Source organism: Psammomys obesus, unplaced genomic scaffold (assembly GCF_907164565.1).
Source record: "Psammomys obesus unplaced genomic scaffold, mPsaObe1.curated_primary_1811, whole genome shotgun sequence".
In the NCBI taxonomy this organism is placed as follows: Eukaryota; Metazoa; Chordata; class Mammalia; order Rodentia; family Muridae; genus Psammomys; species Psammomys obesus.
In genome coordinates this window covers 30008620-30029826 of record NW_026585504.1, presented here as the reverse complement: position 1 = coordinate 30029826, position 21207 = coordinate 30008620, and the positions used below count along the sequence as shown (strand labels likewise).

At 38.8% G+C, this 21207-nt stretch overlaps 1 protein-coding gene across 1 annotated transcript in view; it reads right to left on the bottom strand.

Annotated features, from left to right (window-relative positions):
• Qser1 (glutamine and serine rich 1) overlaps window positions 1–21207 on the bottom strand; it is a 60980-nt gene that overhangs the window by 6503 nt on the left and 33270 nt on the right. The window contains exons 4-10 of the mRNA XM_055599493.1: window positions 13255–13571; window positions 11665–11781; window positions 10840–10973; window positions 9500–9717; window positions 5349–5486; window positions 3868–3965; window positions 1157–1309 (exon numbers count right to left, since the gene is read on the bottom strand). Coding sequence (XP_055455468.1) covers window positions 1157–1309; window positions 3868–3965; window positions 5349–5486; window positions 9500–9717; window positions 10840–10973; window positions 11665–11781; window positions 13255–13571 — 1175 coding nt within the window. The remainder of the gene's footprint in view (window positions 1–1156; window positions 1310–3867; window positions 3966–5348; window positions 5487–9499; window positions 9718–10839; window positions 10974–11664; window positions 11782–13254; window positions 13572–21207) is intronic.

Here is a 21207-nt window from a genome sequence, read left to right as displayed (position 1 = left end):
TTTGAATAAATTAAATAATTTTAAAGCAAGCATGGTGGCATTATTAATCCTAGCCCTCCAGAAACAGATGGGTCTGTGAGTTTAAAGCTAGCCTTGTTTAAACAGCAAATTCCAGGCCAGCATCTTGAGACCTTGTCTCAAACAAACAAAAAAAGGAAAGAAAAATAACAAATACCACTGTTTTGTTTTTTCTGAGACAGGGTCACTCATTATAGCCCTGGCTGTTCTAGAACTCACAGAGATCCTACTGCCTCTCTGAGAGTAAATGTGTGTGACACCACATCTGGCCCTATGGATTGTTTTTGTTTTTTGAGACAGAGTTTTTCCGTGTAGCCTTGGCTGTCCTGGACTTGAATTGTAGGCCAGGCTGGCCTCGAACTCACAGAGATCTGCCTGCCTCTGTCCCCGAGTACTGGAATTATAGACATGGGCCACTGTGCCTGGCCTCTTGATTGTTCTTATATGCAGTAACTACATACTTCTTACATTTGTGAATGTAATTCTATAAAAAATAGTTTTTATTTTGGAACAGGCTCTCCTATATCCTTGAAATTGCTACATTGCTGAGACTTTCTGCTTCTACCTACCAAGTACTGGGATTCAGGCATGTACCACCATGCCTGGCTTATGGAATTCATTTTATCGCCCCCATCCCCCACCCTGTTTCCCCGGGACAGGGTTTCTGTTTTAGCCCTGGGTGTCCTGAACTCACTCTGTAGACCATGCTCATCTGAAACTCAGAGATCCATCTGCCTCTGCCTCTGCCTCTGCCTCCTGATTGCTGGGGTTAAAGGTGTGCCCCACCACCACCACCACCCAGCTCAGAAAACATTTTTCAAACTTCAAAACATGTTGCAGATACTTTTTAATAAATTAAAAATGGTTCAAAACTATATAGAAACACATAAGCTTAAACATGGGATACTTTCTCTTACTAGTCTATTTTATAAATTCTGTGAGCACTCACAATTTGCCAGATACAGTTCATGGCACACAGAGGACAAAAACAACAGAGTGCCTGCTCCTCAGACCACAACTGCTTATTCCTACCGCATGGACTTGACCCTTCATGATAAAACATTTGCTTCTTTTAATGGTTTCATAGGAGCTGTGTTAAGTGAAAAAGGTATACATTCATTAAGCAATATGTTCTTACCTGTGCAGACTTAGTGGTTGTTTTAGAAGTCCTTAGGGTTTTCTTATTGTAAGTTTTGCCATTCATCTTGATTTTAGAAATAGCAGATCCTCCACTTTTTGCTTTAGAGTCTCGCGTAATAATTGTTAGTTCAGGAAAACTTTCCAAAGCATTCTTTAAAATAATGAAGAATAATAACTAACATCAGAAGAAAACTAACCTGAATGTCCAGGTTCTTTCCAGCTGTTCAAAATTCATATACACACAAGCACACTCAGGTACACATGTGGATGATCACAGCGGGGATGCAGTTACAATTTCTTGTACCTTCCCCCACAAGGTATGGATTCTGTCTCCCCATTCCTTGAATCTGGGCTAATTATATGGCCTGATTTTTTTTGAAGCAGCAGCACACCATGCTGAAGAAACTCCTGAGTTAGTACTAATAATGCCTCTCTGATTGGAAAATAGGGAAAACAGGGATATATGCATCTCTTCAAAGCTCTTAACACTTAAGCCATGACTAACACCCTGAACCAGAGGCAAACCAGCTACAGTGAAGTTATTAGATTCTAAATGAGGATGAGGACAAACGACAGTAAGAATTAGGCTGTATATATATTTTTTTCTTCTCCTTCAGTTCTGTTTCCTTGGACTGCCCAGAAAGCACCTGTGAGGTAAGATCCCAAGCCAGAGTTTGATAGCGTTCTGTCCATAGACAGGGAGCCACCACTGACACGGCAGAACCAGTCTTAGTCTATTCTTTAAAACCTACCAACATGGTGGCTCTAAATCATGCTACCTTCTGGCATGCAGGCACAGGCGGGCAGAACACTGTATACATAATATATCTTTAAAACAAAACAAAACACCCCAAAACAAACAACCCCCACCCTGTGCTTAAATAATTCTGGGTCTAGAACTGCCAGTCAAAACAAGTAAAATTTAAAGATGAAAAACAGTTTGCAAATTTGAAACTTATTGGCACTAAGTCACTAGAGACAAAAGGAGAAAACTGACATTTTCAATGAGGACAAGATGCTTAAGGGTAAAGACAGAGTATCACTAACTTTAGAAGCTGTAGGATATACCGGGACCAGAGAGAGAGGTGTCAGTGGTTAAAGACTACTTTTGCAGAGGACAAGGATTGGTTCCTAGCGCCCCACATGAAGGCTTACAACTGTTTGTAATTACAGTTCTAGGGAGATCAAACACTGACTTCTGACCTCTGAAGGCACTGCATGCCTGTGGTGCACTTATATGCATGCAAGTAAAATACTCAGAAACATAAAAGACAAATAAATCTAAATTTAAAAGGCACCAACTTTATCATAGCAAGTGGCACCAATGTTTCATTTTTCTTCCTTATTTGGGGGTTGTATAGAGCATCGAACCTGGGACCTATGGTATTTTAGGCAAGCATTCTACCATTCACTGTATTACACATTTCTTTTGCTTATTTATTTTTTAAGATAGAATCTTATTATGGAAGCCAATCTGGCCCAGAATTCATGATCGTCCTCCTGTCTCAACCTCTATAATCCAACATATTCTCATGATGCAAATTATTTCTAAAGAAAATATTTTTCTTAATCTTCTATTTAAAGCATTTCAAGAGTATTTAACTTTTCTTACAAGTGAATGTAATTACTATCAACATAGAAAACAACAAACTTTTGGCCAAGTAGACATAATCAAATAGTTCAGGATGATGTTACACATTAAAAAGGAATGCTGGGAAGTTTTCTGGACTGAGTAGCTTTTATGATAAAGTTTCTGAGTCCAGAATATCTTTCAGTTTTGTATTTCAGGTAATAGAAATACCAACTTATGTTGCTAAGATACATTCATAGTGAAAACTAGAATTCCACATCTTCCTGCCTCCACCTTCCAAGTGTTAAAATTATGGGTATGTTCCTATACACCCAGTTAATATTTAATTATAGACACAATGTTAAGCTTAAAATTTCTTAGAATTTTAAAGATTTTTTCTTATTTTATGTATACAGTGTTTTCCTGGGTGTATATCTATGTGTCATGTGGGTGGCAGAGGAGGGCATTGGATCCCAAGACTAGAGTTACAGATGGTTGTGAGACACTGTGGGTGCTGGAAAAGCATTGAGTACTCGTTTATGCTGAGTCATCTCTCCAGCCCAAAAAGTATAGGTTTTTTAGAAGTTTTAAGAGGATTGCATGCACATTTTTGCAGAAAATACATGTAAGCAAAATAGCAATCCATATGGAGAAAATAAAACTATAGCTTGGAAAATAATTTAAAAGAAATACAAGACTTGATTATGGCAAGTTAAGGGAGAATTACTTTTGGGAAACATGAAAAACATTTTATAGGAGGAACATTACATATAAGTGACTGAAAAATAAATTTAAACATAAAAATATGCTAAACAGATTCATAATGAATTAATAGCATCTGATGTTACATTTAAAAAAAATTGCAGGGGTGAAAACATGGCTCAGTGGTTAAGAGCCCTGGCTGCTCTTCCAGAGGACCTTGATTCAATTCCCAGCAACCACAGAATGGCTCAAAACCATCTATACTGAGATCTAATGCTCTCTTCTGTCGTCATTCAAACACACATGCAAATAGAGCACTCATATGCATAAATTACATCAATCTTTAAAATATGCAGAAGTGAGAATGACTTTAGTCAATTTTTCTATTTGTTTGGGACTGACTGCCCTGAGGTTTGCTAATCAACACCAAGAAGTACCTTGAATGATTGGTCCAAATGAAGATTCACAAGAAGTCTTTTTCGGTTATCATTGAGCATTCCATCTATTTTTTTCATATGTGGTAAAAGTAACTCATCTGAAATATTAATTTAATAAGATAAACTATTAACATAAATATGTGCTAACACCCCCCCCTTTTCCCCTTCAAACTATCTGTATCTTAGAAGACATTAAATTTGTTGGCTTATATGAAATACAGCTTTTAAGAAATAGAGATTTAAATCAAGCCAGAGGTGGTAGTACATGTCTTTAATAGCAGTACACTGGATGTTGAGGCAGGCAGATCTCTGAGCTTGAGGCCAGCCTAGTCTACAAAGTGAGTTCCAGGACTGCCAGGCTATACAGAGAAACTCCTTCTCTAAGAAACAAAACAAAACAAGGCATTTAGCTTTCAGAACAAAGGTCAGCCTGCAAAGTAGGTTTATCAAAGCAGTAAGAAAGCAGCAACTATGCATGGCAAAGGCATGTGTTAGCAAAGTCCTGCCTGTTATTTCTTTTTGGGGGGACACGTTCTCATTATATAGCTCTGGCTGGTACAGAACATGGTATATAGACCAGGTAGCTTCAATCTACCTGCATCTGCCTCTCTCAAGTGCTGGGATTAAATTTGTACACCACCACTCCTGGATCCTTAGCTCATAAAAAAAAAAAAAAAAAAAAAAAAAAAAAAGACTGCTAAGAAGATGATTAGTTTTTCTAAACCTCATTTATTATTATCACTTAAATCTCATTTATTATTTTGTAGTAATACTACAAGATAACAACTGGTTTAATATACTAAAATTCTGTAAAACACTGAGTATGAACAAGACTTGTTTTTCTGGCTAGTACTAAAGACGCAGTCAGGGCCTTGCACATACTACCTAGGTAAGTGCCTTGCCATTAACTACAGTCCCCCTCAAAGATTTTGTTTCTTTGAGACTGGGTCTCACAGCTGGCCTAGAACTCACAGAGATATACCTGCCTCTGACTCCTGAACGCTATGATTAAAGGTGTATAACACCATACCTAGCTGAGATATTCTTAGTTCACTCTAATTTGAGGTAAAGACAATGAAGGGGAAGAAAAAGAATTGTAACCCATTATTCAGAATGAGTCGAGAAGGGGAGAGTAAAAATATGACAATAACAAATTAATCATTTTTGATAATGTATTAAATACCTGCAGTTATTAGACTGTTAAATTACCAACACAGGGCTGGCACATATTACAATACACATAAATACGTAACAGGCAAGCACTAGGGAAAAATAATGTCAGTATTGTAGCATACACAGTACTTAGTACTAGGGAGGCAGAGGAATAGGGATCTTTGAGTTCAAGATAGCCTTGTTTACACAATGAGACACTGTTTCAAAACAAACAAAACCCAAGAATAAATAACAAAACAAGAGACAACAATGTTAACTCCATTAAACAAACAAAAAAGGTTTGAATGTGCTTCTCAGCAGGCCATTACCATTGCTCTTCTCTAGGGCTTGCATGGTGTCAGGATCCAGAGCAATGCTAACAAGCAATTCCATGTAACTTTTGAAAGTCTCCTTCATTGCTCTTGTGTTCAGAAATCGAGTGACAAAAGGAGCTGGAGGATCAAATTCTAGGATGAATAAGAAATAGGGTACTAAATTTTTCCTTCCTGATAATTTTATTATTATTTGTCTTTATACCCTATAAACAAGATTGAAGACACAATTTCTTCCAATTTAAGCCTTCCTGATTCTTCGTTTAGAGACAACCCAGTCAGGGTTGGGGAGATGGCTCAGTAAAGTGTTAGCTATGAAGCATGAAAATCTGAATTCAGATCCCCAGTTACCCTCATTAAAAAGCCAAATGTAGTGGCACACACTTTGAATCCCAGTGCTGGAAAGGTGGAGACAGAAGGATCCTTGGAAGCTTGCTAGCCAGCCAGTCTTGCCCAATCATTAGGCTCCAGGTTCAATGGAAGATTCTGTCTCAAAAAATAAGGTGACACCAATCTCTGGCCTACACATGTACACCAACACACACATGAACATGCTAACACAGACAAAAACATCCCAGATGAATTGAATTGTGGAGGTGCACATCTGAAATCCCAGCACTAGTAGGTAGGAAGGAAGATCAGGAATTCAAGGTCATCAACAGCAATTTACCAAATTTAAGGCCAGCCTGGTACACATAACACTCACATTCACAGTAGAGCTTTTCTAGTTCAGCACTCAGTCTTCAAAAGCATCAACCTCCCAAGTACTGAGATTATAGGTGTGTGTCTTCGGGCCAGCACTGTGGGGCTGTGATACAGGACAAAGCCCAGAGCGGTAGCTTTCTAAAACAGATCCTTACTATCGGTGGAGTTAGGAGATGTTAAAGGCTGGGGACAGTGGTGCACACCTGTAATCCCAGCACCGAGGAGACAGAGGAAGGCAGATCTCTGTGAGCACTAGGCCAGCCTGGTCTATAAAGTGAGTCCAGGACAGCCAGGGCTACACAGAGAAACCCTGACTGGAAAAACCAAAAAAGAGTGGTGTTAAAGGCTAGAAGGACCTGGAGGGGATAGGAATTTCACAAGGAGACCAACAGAGGCAAAAAATCTGGGCTCAGGGGTGGGTTGCAGAGAACAACCAAGAATCATGCATGGAGAGGACCTACACCCCCTGTTCAATTTTAGCCGATAGGCAGCTCAGCTTCCATGTGGGTTCCCTAGTAAAGGGAGCAGAGGCTATCTCAGAAATGGACAGGGCAGCCTTGCCAGGCCACAGATGAAGAGGACGCACGCAGTCCTGATGAGACTTGATAGGCTGGGGTCAGATGGTAGGGGAGGAGGGCTACCCCTTTCAGAGGACTAGGGGAGAGGGAAAAAGAGGAAGGGAGGGTGGTACCAGGAGGAGATCAGAGAGGGGGCTACAATCAGAATGTAAAGTGAATAAATTAAATTAAAAGAAATTTAAACTAAAAAAAAAAAAAAAAAAAAAAAAAAAAGAATGGTGTTAAAGCTTACACATATAAAAAACTTCCCAAGTGACTGCAGCCTGGCATCTGACATAGGTCAGGTGAGAACTCATTTCTCTTCTGACATCCCACACCTTAGACAACTAGACAATGACTTATCTAGTACAGAAACCAAGAGTTGCCATAGTGATGGGAGGCAGAGGCAGAAGGAGCTCTATAAATTATAGGTCTAACTGGTCTGCATAAGTTGCAGGCCACCTAAGACTCTAGAGACTCTGGTTTTAAGAAACCAAACCAAACCAAACCAAACACTACAAGACCCACACAAAGATAGTTCTTTATATCTACACTTAAAATGTCACTTCTAGTGACATATATTAATTTTTTTTTTTACTGCAAACATAGCCTATTCATATGAAAAATTTCATTTAAATTCAATGGCAAAAACTTCAGTATTAAATGGGATTGGTGGTGCATGATTATAATCCCAGCACTCAGGAGGCCTCTAGAATTAAGAGCATGAGAATTAAGAGTTCAACAGAGGCCAGAACTGGAGAGTTGGCTCAGCAGTTAAAGGCAGAGATGCTCCTCCAGAGGACCTGGCTGGAACTGGAATTCTAAGAGAGCCAATGTCCTCTTCTGACCTCTGTAGGTAATAGGCCTGAATGGTACATATATACATAAATGCAAGCAAAATAGCCATACATATAAAATGAAAATAAATCTTAAAACAAGACAAAAACTGCGACTGGAGACATGGTTCAACATATACCACTCCTGGAGAGCATGCAATTTGGATTCACAGCACCCATGGTGAGCAGGTCACAGCTGCCTGTAACTCCAATTCCAAGGGACTTAATGCACCCTTTGACCTCTGCAAGCACCTTACTCAAATACACAAATCCACACTCAGTCACCAGGCGAACATGGATAGACAAGACAGACACATACACAGACACACACACCACATAATGCTTAACGATTTTAAAAGTTAACTCCAATTATGGTGGTCAAAGCCTTTAATCCTAGCGTTTAGGAAACAGGCAAACAGATTTCTGTTAGTTCTAAGTAGTGAGAACCCTGTCTCCAAAGCAAAAACCAGGCTGGGCATGATGGCTCGTACCTCAGCATTTTAGGGACAGAGGCAGCTGGATCTCTGTGAGTTTGAGGTCAGCCAGAACCACACAGTGAGATTACGTCTCAAAAGCAGAAACAAACCTGACAGTATTTGCCAATGTAAAAGCACAGATGATTCAGAATAAAATTTAAAATTCTAGAAAACTTGTACCCATTACTGTAAGCTCAATGGCTTCCCAATATGTAAAGGCTCACTGACAATGACTGAACTCAGGTTCCCACGCATGCCAGACAAACACTCTACTTCTCAGCCATGCCTCCCAAACCTGAATGTTATTTTTTAAATATTCCAGGACCAACCTAATGACAAGGCTGGAGGGAACTGATTCCCTCAATGTTCTCCCCTGACCTCCATGTGTGCTATAACATATGCACACCTACACACACATGCATGCAAATACAAACATAAATCCTAAATGTGAAAATAAAATAAAATCACCAGCATATAAATCCATATTATTAGATGCTTAACTAGTGACACCTAGTGGTCTGCCTTGTTACTAATGCAAGTAAATTTTTGTTACCTGAGGAATCTGTATTACTACAAATCCACAACCAACCTCCTCTTATTCTAAGCAATGAGTATCGCTGCAAAAAGTACAAATAATGTTTTAAATATGTATTTGGCAGTGAACTTCCTTAAAATAGTGATATATGCTTCTACCTTGAATATTTAATTTACAATTATCTTGTATGTGTGCACACACTGCATGTTTGTCACAGCAACTAACGACAGCAACAACAAAACCATACATGCTCAAACAAAACAAAACAAAAACCTCCTGCTCAGATGTAGCCCCAGACTTAACCTCCAGGTGGGTTGCCTCGTAAGGGGAACAAGGACTGCCTCTGACATGTACTCAGTGCCTGACTCTCTGATCACCTCCCCCTGAGGGGGGAGCAGCCTTACCAGGCCACAGAGGAAGATGATGCAGCCAGTCCTGATGAGACCTAGGATCAGATGGAAGGGGAGGAGGACCTCCCCTATCAGTGGACTAGGGGAGAGGCAGGGAGGAGATAAATGAGGGAGGGTGGGATTGGGAGGAGAGGAGGGAGGGAGCTACAGCTGGGATACAAAGTGAATAAATTATAATAAATAGTAAATAAAAAATTAAAGAGATTTGTTTCTTTGCTTATGTGCATGTGTGTGTGCCTCCATGAGTTTATGTGTACCATGTGTGTACAAGAACTGCAGTTATAGGCAGCTGCGAGTTACCTGGTAAGGGGGCTGGGAATTGCCCAGATCCTCTCGGCCACCAGTGTGAGGACTAGATGATTCTTTGTAATCCTGAGACATAGCACATAATTGGCATTCCTCAAGCTAGGACACACCACGGTGAGTTCTGCCTTTCCTAACTTATAGAGCTACAGGTGTAGGCCAAATGTATTCTGTAGGGCATGATTTGTACAAAGCATAAGGAACTTCGTACAATGGCATCAATTTGCTGGTAAAAAGATCCAGTCTGAACTGCCATCACCATTGTCTCCCTCCATTCCTGCACACTGTCTGAAAGTATCAAAATACTAATTTCTTGGGGAACTCACCCTCATCCTCACTACTGCTAGAACGGACCTCAGGAGATGATTCAGATTGTGATGATGAAAATTCTTCTTTCCATTTCTTCCTTTTCTTTGGTGGTGGCTCAGCCTTTATTTTGAGCTGTTTGACTTTGGGTTTTGTGGCAGGGGCTTTTGTAGTTGCAGTTTTTGATACTGGTGGGTCAGAAGTTTTACTGATACTACTTGGCTTAGATGGAACATTTCTGCAATGTTAAAACAAATTTCATTAACATCATTAAATCTTTTAAAACTGAAATAAGAAAAATGACTTTTATGATTAATAAAAGATTAAACATGCTCATACCAACACTTCCAAAACAAAGTCCATGTGATATATACTCAAGTAACTCCCATAGCACTTTCATGAAATAGATCAACGCTGACACTCTATGTTCAGTTATTAAGGGGCTAATCACTCAATCTTCTTTACCCCCACCAAATACCTTATGAATTGATTTTCCAGAGAATATGAGGTACAGAAAGCCAAATCTAGCTTTCATATTCTGCTGGTACTAGGTTGATGTACACATGCAAATGCATCTGTTTGAGAGCCCCTGAAGATTTGTCCTAGACTGAATCTAAAAATTTATGTGGTTAAAATCTACCATGACAACTGGATCAGCAGCATGAAAACAGGTAGTGATCATAATTCAACTAGATCTACTTACGACAGTAGATCGGTGGGGGTATCTAGGGTCATAGCCACATTCTAACACCCATGACAAAGTCATACCAGTTACCTTCCAGATTCATGCTGCAGACCACCAACGCACACTGATCTGTGATCGGAATTCTACTAGATGCTGACCTAGCAGTGCACAGGTCTGTATGTCCCCCAATTACCTTGCTGTAGACCTGTCATTCATTCAGTACTTTCATTTTATGGATGGAAAAAGAGGGCCTCAGAGAGGTTGTCGTAAAGACATAAATTTAAAACCCCCCCCCCCCCCCCCAGACAGGGTTTCTGTGTGTAGCCTCGGCTGTCCTGGACTCACTTTGTAGACCAGGCTGGCCTCGAACCCACAGAGATATGCCTGCCTCTGCCTTCCTGAGTGCTGGAATTAAAGGCACATATCATCATGCCTGGCTTGATTTAAAACATTTTCTACCTTCTGTTTTTCCATTTACTACAGTGACACCAAAAAGCCCCAAAGGAGGTATCTATCACACCAGAGAAAGTTACTAGCTTTACAATGCTCACTTCATTCTTTGAAAAGGGTCCCTGCAAAAGGTACTGCCGCATTCTCAGCCTCTTTAATTGATGTGATTGTTTCAACAGTAACAATACCCAAATAAGCCCATAGATACATGACATAAAACAATACCTGATAGTTTGTGAAGGCTTAGTTCTTGGCTTTTTGGAACATACTCTGACATACTCCTTTTTGTTTGCATTTTCAATGAACTTCACATATATCCTTTTGTATTTAGTTTTTGCATTTCCAAAATACCCAAGGTACTAAAGAAAGAAGTATTTGAATTATATAATTATATCATCTACACATCAATATTCCTTTGCTGACCTCACTGCCAGCTATCCTTTGTATTTTTCAGAACATAACCGTAACCAGACTACTTTTATACTCATTTTGAGAAAGGGCTGATGGAGAGAGTGAGTGAGTGTGTGTGTGTGTGTGTGTGTGTGTGTGTGTGTGTGTGTGTGACAGAGACAGAGAGAAAGAGCATGTGCAAGTGAGTGCAGGTACCCGAGAGAGAGAGACACAGAGAGAGAGACAGAGAGAAAGAGCATGTGCAAGTGAGTGCAGGTACCGACAAGGAGCTGGAGGTATGGGAAGCTGTGAGCAACCTAACGTGAATTCAGGTCCTCTTCAGGAGCAGTATGTGCTGTTGATTGCTGAGCTCCCCCCAGCTCTGTTACCCTTTTCATTTATTTGTTTAAATATGTGTATGTGTGTCTGTGTGGATTTGTGCATGTGAGTGCATGTATCCTCAGAAGTCAGAAAAGGGCATAGAATCCCCCAGAGCTGGAGTTACAGTTACAACTGCCATTAGAATTAGGAATGGAATCCAGGTCCTCTGCAAGGGAAACCAGTGCTATTATCCGAAATAATGTCAGTATATCTAACCCTACCTCATTTCATCCCTGAGGGTCAGCTTAGCAAAGCTGATGGAATCCAGCATTTACTTACACTATTTGTAGCTGCAAATTCTCTTTGCCCGTCTCGAATTTCAGGAACAAATTTCTGTAACAAAGCTTTCTGGACTTTCCAAATAGCTGGGGGCTCTTTTCCTATATTTAAAGCCTCCTATAATAAACATAATTAAATACATTTACAAAAACACCAACATGCTTATAGTTAAAGAATGTTACTGTGAGGAAGTATCTTGAAGGCATACCTTAACTCAACTTTTCATTCTTTTTTGGTGGTGGGGAGAGGGGGTGGGGGTGGTGAAAAGCCCTGGCTGTGATGGAATTTGTATGTAGACCAGGCTGACTTCAAACCTACAGAACTAACCTGCCTCTGCCTGCTGGGTACTGGTATTAATGGTATGTACCATCACATCCAGCATAACTTTTCTTATCTATGTCTGAGTTTCTATAATAATCAACCCCCCACTTCACACCCTTGTGGTACCAAAATCAAGGCCTTGATTAAGCATGCTAAAAAAGTGAGTAGAGTTTGCCTTATAGCTAAATCCAGCCCTTAAAAATGATTGTATTCAGTCTCTGTTTCAGTTTTCCCAAGAAAAAGGAGCTCACTGACAAGAATCCCATTGCTCTTTAATTATTCTTTAAACTAAAATGACTGGAAAAAACTGCCAATGGTATTATCTTGTCATTTGTGTAGTTTTACAATAGCCAAAATAAGTATTATAGTTACAATAAGAGTTAATTGTGAATGGTAGGATCACAGACAATTTGAATGTTATAATCTTCCTTGTTCTAAATCCATTGTTTTCCATTCCGACTTAAAAACAATACCAGTAAAAACAAATGAACAAAAATCCAAAAACATATTAAGTATGGCTAATTAAGTATGGTGGCAACCTGTTATCCCAAAACTTGGAAGGCCGAGTCAAGAGACTTGCCAGTAGCAGTTCAAGACTATCCTGAACAATACAGAGCGAGTTATCAGGCTGACTATGTAACAAGAGCCTATCTCAAAACAAAAACAAACAAACAAACAAAATCAAAAGAAGTATGACTTGAGAGTTCTGTACCATTCATGGTATTACAATTTAAATTATGAAATTAAATCCAATTTCATGTTTACGTTAGTTCTGTTATTTCTTTAAATTATACAAACATTTTCTTATACTCCCTAATAATATATTCAGTTGGATGTCTTGAGATTCAAAGTGCTAAAATTTGGACTCGAGATGTAGCTTAGTTAGTAAAGTAGATCGCCTAGCATATGCAAAGCCCTGATTCAGTCCTAAGGACAGCATAAACCTGTGTAAGATAATAAGTACATACCTACAATTCCATTATTTCAGGGATGGAGGCTAAAATTCAAGGTCATTCTCAGATTCATGACCTGTCTATGGCCAGCCTGAACTACATGAGACTCCCATCTCAAAACACAACACCAGCTGGGTGTGATAGCCCTTGCCACAGTGCAAACCTGGGCTACAGAGTAAGAGGCTAAATAAATTAATTAAAGTATAAATCTGACATCCAGTCCAACCTTATCAAACATAGTAACAGAATACTCAAAATCATTATGAAAACACAAGAACTCAAACTAGGCCCTTTAAAGCTGGGAACATTCACTCACCTTGAACGTCTCAATGTCTTCTATCTTTACGACAAATTCATCACGTTCTCTGTATTGACCTTCTCCTCCACTTTCTATATTTTCCTCGTCTGTAAAACCTTCTATTGCAACTGTTTCCTGTCCTTTTGCCAACTGGTCTGAAGGAAGACTATCAAGCTCAATGGCTGTGGGGGGTTCTGTGGAGTTTGCATTTTCCAGGGTGCTTACAGCCGATGAAGTCAGATGAACATCTTGTTTAACTACACCAACAGTGGAAGAAGCGGGAGCAGCACCAGCAGTCTCGGCAGATGCACCAGGATTTACCACAGATAGAGCTTCTGAAATTGAACCACATAAGTACAACACTGACAAATATTTAAAAAGTTATATATTTTGAGTAAAGTCCAAAACATTAACATAAATTATTTTTGTAACCAATTGCTTGGAAACAATTCCATGAAAAGAAATTAAGAAATGGTTTTTAGTCCAAAAATCAAAGAGGTGCAAATTGAATCTGAATAAGAAGATTGCAATGCAAACTTGCAGCTATGACCTACCTATTCTTGCCTCAAACTACATTAAATACATCAAAGTGATTTCAAAAGACAGAGACACACTAAAATGATAGAAAATAAGGAAAGGTCAGAGAGCCAAGGCTTTGAGACCTCCAAGAAGGAAGGATAATAGGATAGAGAAAAGAAAAGAAACAGGCTGCAGAGCTTAAGTAGGATGGAGTAGTTAAGAGAGTACTGGCTACTTGTCCAGAGGACCCTGGTTGGACTGCCAAGGCCTACATGGCAGCTCAAAGCTGTCTCTAATTCCAGTTCCAGGGGCTCTGATGCCCTCTCTGACTTCCATGGGCACTGGGTGTCACAGACTTACATGCATCCAACCCCGGCCTTCACACAAACAAGTACTTAAAACAGCACCAGCAACGACTAAAATAAAGTAGTACTATGAAAAACGTTATACTAGCAAATTAAATAAGTTAGATGAAATAGACAAACTCCTAGAAAGACAAACTATTAAAAAAAAAAAAAAAACCTCAGGAAGAATGAATATGAATAGACAAATTAGTCAATGAAAATAATTAAAAATTATCCTATAAAGAAAAGGCACAAGCCCCACAGACTTGACTGTTGAATTCTACAAAAAATGAAGGAAATAATACTTAATAAACTCCAGAAATAACTCACTTTATTAGAACAGAGGATCAGAATAGCCTAGGCTGGCTCTGAACTCAAAGATCCACTTCCTCTGCCTCCAGAGTACTGGGATCAGAAGCATGAATAACCATGCCCAGCAGTACAATGTTATTCTAATATGAAGACTAGACAACGTAACAATGAAAAAACTACAGGTCAATATCTCTAATGATATAAACACAAAAACCTTCAACAAAATCCAGTGAACACATCAACATTTAAAGAGTTATACAAGAGACAGTTGTTGTAGCTTAGTGATAGAGTCCATTCCAGCAGGCACAAGCCATGATGTCAATCCACAACATAAAAATAAATAATAAACAATTTAAAAATAAATAAGAAGAATAAATACATAAGTAAAAGTGTGCTTTTTGGTTTTTTTCTTTTGTTTTGTTTTTTTGAGACAGGGTTTCTCTATATAGCCCTGGCTATTCTGGCACTCACTCTATAGACCAGGCTGCCCTTTAACTCAGGGATCCACCTGTCTCTACCTGCTGAGTGTTGGGATTAAAGGTGTGCACCATCACTGCCTGGCTGTACTAGTATGAGCTGGTATTAGCAATTTTAGAAATATAATTCACATAATATACTATGTAAGCAGTACAATGGGAGAAAAAAGAAAATTACAGGACCATCAAGAGGCACAGAAAAAGTATTTTGCAAAATTTAGTTCTTTTTCTTGCTAAAAAAAAAATGGTCATCAACTCAAAAATCGAAATTGCTCAGCTTCAGGGGACATTTACAAAAACCACAGCTAACATTACACCTAATGAAGAACACTGGGTAGTTCTTCCCCAGCTCTTATCTAAAGAAATTATTAAAGAAAAATTAGATGACATAACCTTGCACATACAGAAAATCCTAAGGAATTTACTGAAAAACTACTAGAAACAATAAACAAAGTCAGGAACATTATTAGGACATATTAAGACCAATCTACAAATGTGTGTCAAACCAAAAACGGTATTAGGAAAATAATTTCACCTAAAAGAGCATTGAAGTGAATAAAATATTTAGAATCAAATTTATATGAGCATAAAAAGTATGTGAAAATTATCAAATATTGCTTAAAGACATTAAAAGGAATAATCAAGGGGCTGGAGAGACGGCTCAGAGGTTAAGAACATTGGCTGTTGGTCCTGAGCTCAATTCCCAGCAACCACATGGTGGCTTACAACCATTTATAGTGAGATCTGCTGCCTTCTTCTGGTACGTAGGCACACAGGCAGATAGAATGCTATTTAAATAATAAATAAATAAATAAATCTTTGTTTAAACACATTAAAACAGGGCTTCTCTGTGTAGCCCTGGCTGTCCTAGCACTCAATATATACAACAGGCTGGCCTTGAATTCAGTCATCCAACTGCCTCAGCCTCCTGAGTGCTGGGATTAAAGGCATACAGTAACATGCCCAAGCCTATTTATTTATGTTTTCAGACAAGAACTCAGTATAGCCCTGGATGGCTTGAAACTCTGCATATAGACCAAGATACCCTTGAACTTACAAATTAAAGATGTGTGCCCCTATGTCTAGTTATTGATAATTTTTAATATTTTGTTCAAATGTTTATACCCTTTGCCCATTTTTTAAAATAAGCTAGAAGCCTTTGGAGCTGGAACTACAGGTCTTTATGAGACACCCAAGAAGGGTACTGGAATTTATCCTCTGATAGAGCAATATGTGCCCTTAACCACTAAACCAACTCTAGCCCCCTTTGCTCATTTTAAAAATTGATGATTTGTCTTCCTATAGTAGAAAGTGCTTGGTATACAGTCTTGGATACACTGTAGTAAGTTTTCAGAAAATATGGATAGCTTGAATAATGTCTGTATTTTCAAATTTATGAAAAACATACTGAGTGTTTTGCTTTGCACATTTGAATATTTCCATATGATTTATGCTGCATAAGAAAAAAAATGTTCCAAAAGAAATGAAAACATACATTTTAAAACGCTAAAAATAACAAAACTAGAATGGCAATGTTAGAAACAGAAATTATGAAAAAGGGAAAAGGAGAAATTTGATATAGAAAAAGAAAATCTTGACTAGAAACATTTTATGCAACCTGGGCTGGGCATGATTGATTAAAATGAAAAAAAAAAAAATCCCAGCACAGCCAGGGCTACATAGAGAAATCCTGTCTCAAAAAAACAAAACAAAACAAAACAAAAAAACAAAAGTACCCCATCACACAAGTTCAAAATATGTCAAGTAAATTTCCACTGAGTATATAAGCTAGTGGTAGAATACTTGCCTAGCATGTGCTAGGCCTTGGAATCTATCTTCAGTACTGCAAAAATAAGTATGTAAATAAGTAACAAAGAAAAAGAGAATATGTCATCTCATAAGTATATAACCCAACCTTGAAAATCACAAATACTGATATACTTGTTTCAACTACCCACTTTCATAATTCCTGAAGTGTTTACTTTCTCTTTTTTCTTTTACTTGTTTATTATATGTGGTTTACGTGTACCCGTGTGTGTGTTGTGTGTGTTTGTGCGCGCATTTGTGCGCACGAGTGCATGCATGCTACAGGGCTTGTTTGGAAGAGTCAGTTCTTTCCTTCCAGCTTTACATTGGGTTCCAGGACTGAACTCAAGACTTCTTGTAGTCTGAGCCTTATTCACTGAATTATCTCATCTGACCCCTGAGAAATTCTAGGTGGAATGTTTTCCTCCAAGAATATATATTTATTTTCTTTCTTTTGAAATTTTCTATTTATTTTTTCCCCCAAGCGTGGTGGTAGTAGTGTATTACTATATATATATAGCTCTGGCTGTCCTGGCTAGGCTGTCCTCAAACTCACAGATACCTGCCTGCCTTTACCTCCCAAGTTCTAGAATTAAAAATGTACACCACTACACCTGCTGGCTTCTTTAAAAAAAATTTAAAAGATATAGAAAATATTTGAGTAATAAAAACAAGTATTTGCTTGTACTTTGCACTCGTGGAATTTTTACCAGGCCATTGACAAAATTCATAAAATTCTAAAGGGTGTGGTGTTATATATCTTTAATCCCAGTATGTGGGAGATAGAGACAGGTGGATCTCAGTGAGTTCAAGGCCAGCCTGGTCTATATAGTGAGTTCTAGACAGCCAGGGCTACATAGTAAAACCTTGTCTCAAAAGAAATTTTTTTCATAACATTTTTATGTATACAACTGAGCTTAAACTAGGTAAAATAAAACCGTAAATTAACTTTTAAAATAATAAGGAACCATCTAATAGAAAAATAATGTTTGAACACTATTCACAGCTCTTTGGTTAAAAAAGAAATCAATGAAGCTAGAAAGATGGCTCTATGGTACAAGTCATGTAAGTAGTACAAAGACATACATACAAGCAAAACACCCATACACATAGAATTGAAAAAACAAAAACAAAAACAACCGAAATAACAAATCATTTAAAAACTGATTATTATAAATACAATTAATGTGATATGGCCAGTGTATGGTATAAAGAAATGTAAAAACCTAGGTATCATTCAGTAGACAGAAAATACAATAATTAAGTACTAAAGTCAAGAACCAAAAAGGAGATTATATTGTTGGGAGCCGAGACTCCAAGCGGCCGGCTTTGATATTTAAATCTCGGTGGAGAGATGGTTTTTAGCAGGCCTTTACTAATGGCAGAGAACTTGCAAGTCCATCTCCTTTTGTTTGTGACAGCAAGTGGGATAGCTTGTGAGGGTCACACCTCTTCCTCTAGCTCCTTGTGCAAATTAACCTATTGTTCTGAGATGTTTCTAGTCTGGCTCAGAAACTACAATAAAAAGACAGGCCGACAGTTACGGCAAGAGAAGGCTGGAGACAGAAAAGAAGGCTAGAGACAGAGAGAAGGCTGAAAACAGAAGAGAAGGCTGGAGACAGGGAGAAGGCTGGAGACAGGGAAAAAGGCTGGAGACAGAGTTGGAGGCAGAGACGAGAGATTTGCTGCTGGCATTGCTTGCTGCAGCAGTCTGCCTTTTGCCATGGCTGTCGAGTCTGGACCTTTAAAAAGTTTCCTGTGTGCTGTCTGTTCATTTTATTAATTTTAATCCTCACGCCCAACTCAAGAACCGTTCGACTCTGCCCGGCTGGCCCCGGCATTATATCAGCAAAAAAAGACAAGGGAAAGAATTAAGATTTTGATATTAAGGAAACATAGGATAAATACCCAGTTTAGTATAGTCACTTTCACAACTCCAATGAGACAGCACAGGATGTAAGCAGGCTGGCAGAGTGCTTGCTCAGCTTGTATAAAAACCTTGGGTTTCATTCTCAACACTGCATGGGGCATGTGCCCATGCACCAGCACTCAGGAAGTAGAGGCAGGAGATCACAAGTTCAAGGTCATCTTCAGATGCATGGCAAATTTTAAAAAGACCAGCATAGAATACAAGAGGCCGAATCTAAAAACAAACCAAAACAACCCGCAAACATTTATTCAATTGTCCTTATGCTGTTGGAGCATAAGGACCTCCAACAGCTAAAGAATGCCTGAGCACAAGGAGCAATGCCAGAAATTACATAATCCCTGATTTCATATCACACTACTAACAAAAACATAGAACTGGTACAAAAATCAGACCCACAGCCAGAGTGACCTGAATTTCAACACAGGTGCTAGAAACATTCACTGGAGAAAATGGCCTCTTCAAAAAATGGTGCTGGAAAAACTGGATAGCACATTTGGAAGAAAAACTACATCACTACTTTTTAACCCTATCAAAAATCAATTCATAGCAGATGAAAGAGCTTAACTGAAAACATGAAATTTTGAAATCATTAAAGGGGTGGAAGCACGAGTTCAGTCGTTGGGGGAAGAAAGGTAACTCCCACAAGTTGCTCCCCCGTCTGCCACATGTGCACTGTGGAATGTGTACATCCCTCCCACACGAACATATAAAATAAATGTAAAAAACAAAGAAGGGAGGAAGGAAGAAAAGAAAGTAAGCATGCATGCACATACTTCAAAACATAGAAGCAGGTTAGGACTCAGATTAGGTTTGCAAAACAGGGAAAAAAATGGAAAGAAATGACAAGCAGGATTGTGCAGAATCAAAAAGCTTCAGTACACAAAGCAAACAACTGCAAGAATGAAGAGACAACCTAAAGAATAAGAAAAAAAGGTGGGAAAGATGACCTCGCAACTACGAGCACTGAATGCTTTTCCAGAAGACCAATTCTAGCATCCAGGTCAGGTGGTTCACAACTGTCTGTAACTGTTCACAACTGCATCAGATCCCTACATGAAGTTACAGGTGGTTGTCAGTTACCACATGGATGCTAAGAATTGAATCCAGGTCCCCTGGAAGATCAGCCAGTTATCTTAACTGCTGAACTCCAGCCCCCTCCAAGACTTCATTCATTCATTTATGCTTTTGTTTGTTCGTTCATTCATTCATTTCGATTAGTGCTCTATATCCATGTACACTTTCATGCCAAAAGAGGGCATAGGATCCCTGTATAGATGGCTCTAAGCCATCATGTGGTTGCTGGGAATTGAACTCAGGACCTCTGGTAGTGCAAGCAGACAGTGCTCTTAACTGCTGAGCCATCTCTCCAGCCTCTCCAAGAAATATTTAAACAGTAAAAAATAAATAATATTAAAATTTCAAGCAATACAGGGCTGGAGATAAGATCTCCCATGCTCATGGCTTGGCAGGATTAACATAGATCGTCTGGAGGTATCTCCATTCCTGATCTGAAGCTGTACTACAGAACAACAGTAATAAAAACTGCAGGGTAACTGGCATAGAAACAGACTGGTGGGTCAATAAAATCAAGTCGAAGACCCAGAAATAAACCCACACACCTACAGACACCTGATTTTTGATAAATATTCCAAAACCATACAAATAGATACTATCTTCAACAAATGGTGCAGGTCTAACTGGATGTCCACATGTAGAAAAATGCAAATAGACACATCTATCATCCTGCACAAAATTAAAGTCCAAGTGGATCAAAGATCTCAACATAAAACTGGACACACTAAATCTGTCAGAAGAAAAAGTGGGAAGAGCCTTGAATTTATTGGCACAGGAGAAAATTTCCTGAACACAACACCAACAGCACAGGCTCTAAGATCAACAATCAATATTGAATGGCAGAAAAACACTTAAAAGAAATGTTCAGTGTCCTTAGTCATCAGGGAAATGCAAATCAAAAAGACCCTGAAATTCCATCCTACAACTACCAGAATGGCTAAGATCAAACACTCAAGTGAAAACACATACTGGAAAGGATATGGAGAAATTGCTGGTGGGAATGTAACCTCGTACAACCACTTTGGAAATCAATCTGGCGCTTTCTCAGATAATTAGGAATAGTCCTACCTCAAGATCCAGCTATACCACTCCTGGGCATATACCCAAAAGATGCCCCACCATTCAATAAGGACATCTGCTATGTTCATAGCAGCTTTATTTGTGACAACCAGAATTGGAAACAACCTAGATATTCCTCATTGGAAGAATTGATACAGAAATTGTGGCACATTTACCAATAGAATACTATTCAGCTATTAAAAATAAGGAAATCATAAAATCTGCAGGCAAAAGGATGGAACTAGAAAAGACCATCCTTAGTGTCATAACCCAGAACCAGAAAGACATTCATGGTATGTACTCATTTGTAAGCAGATATTAGCCATATAATATAAACATACTAAAATTTACAGATCTACCTAAAAGAAGCTAAACAACAAGGAGGACCCTAAGAAGTATGCTTAAATCTCATTCAGAAGGACAAATAGTATAGACAGCAGAAGCAGTGGAA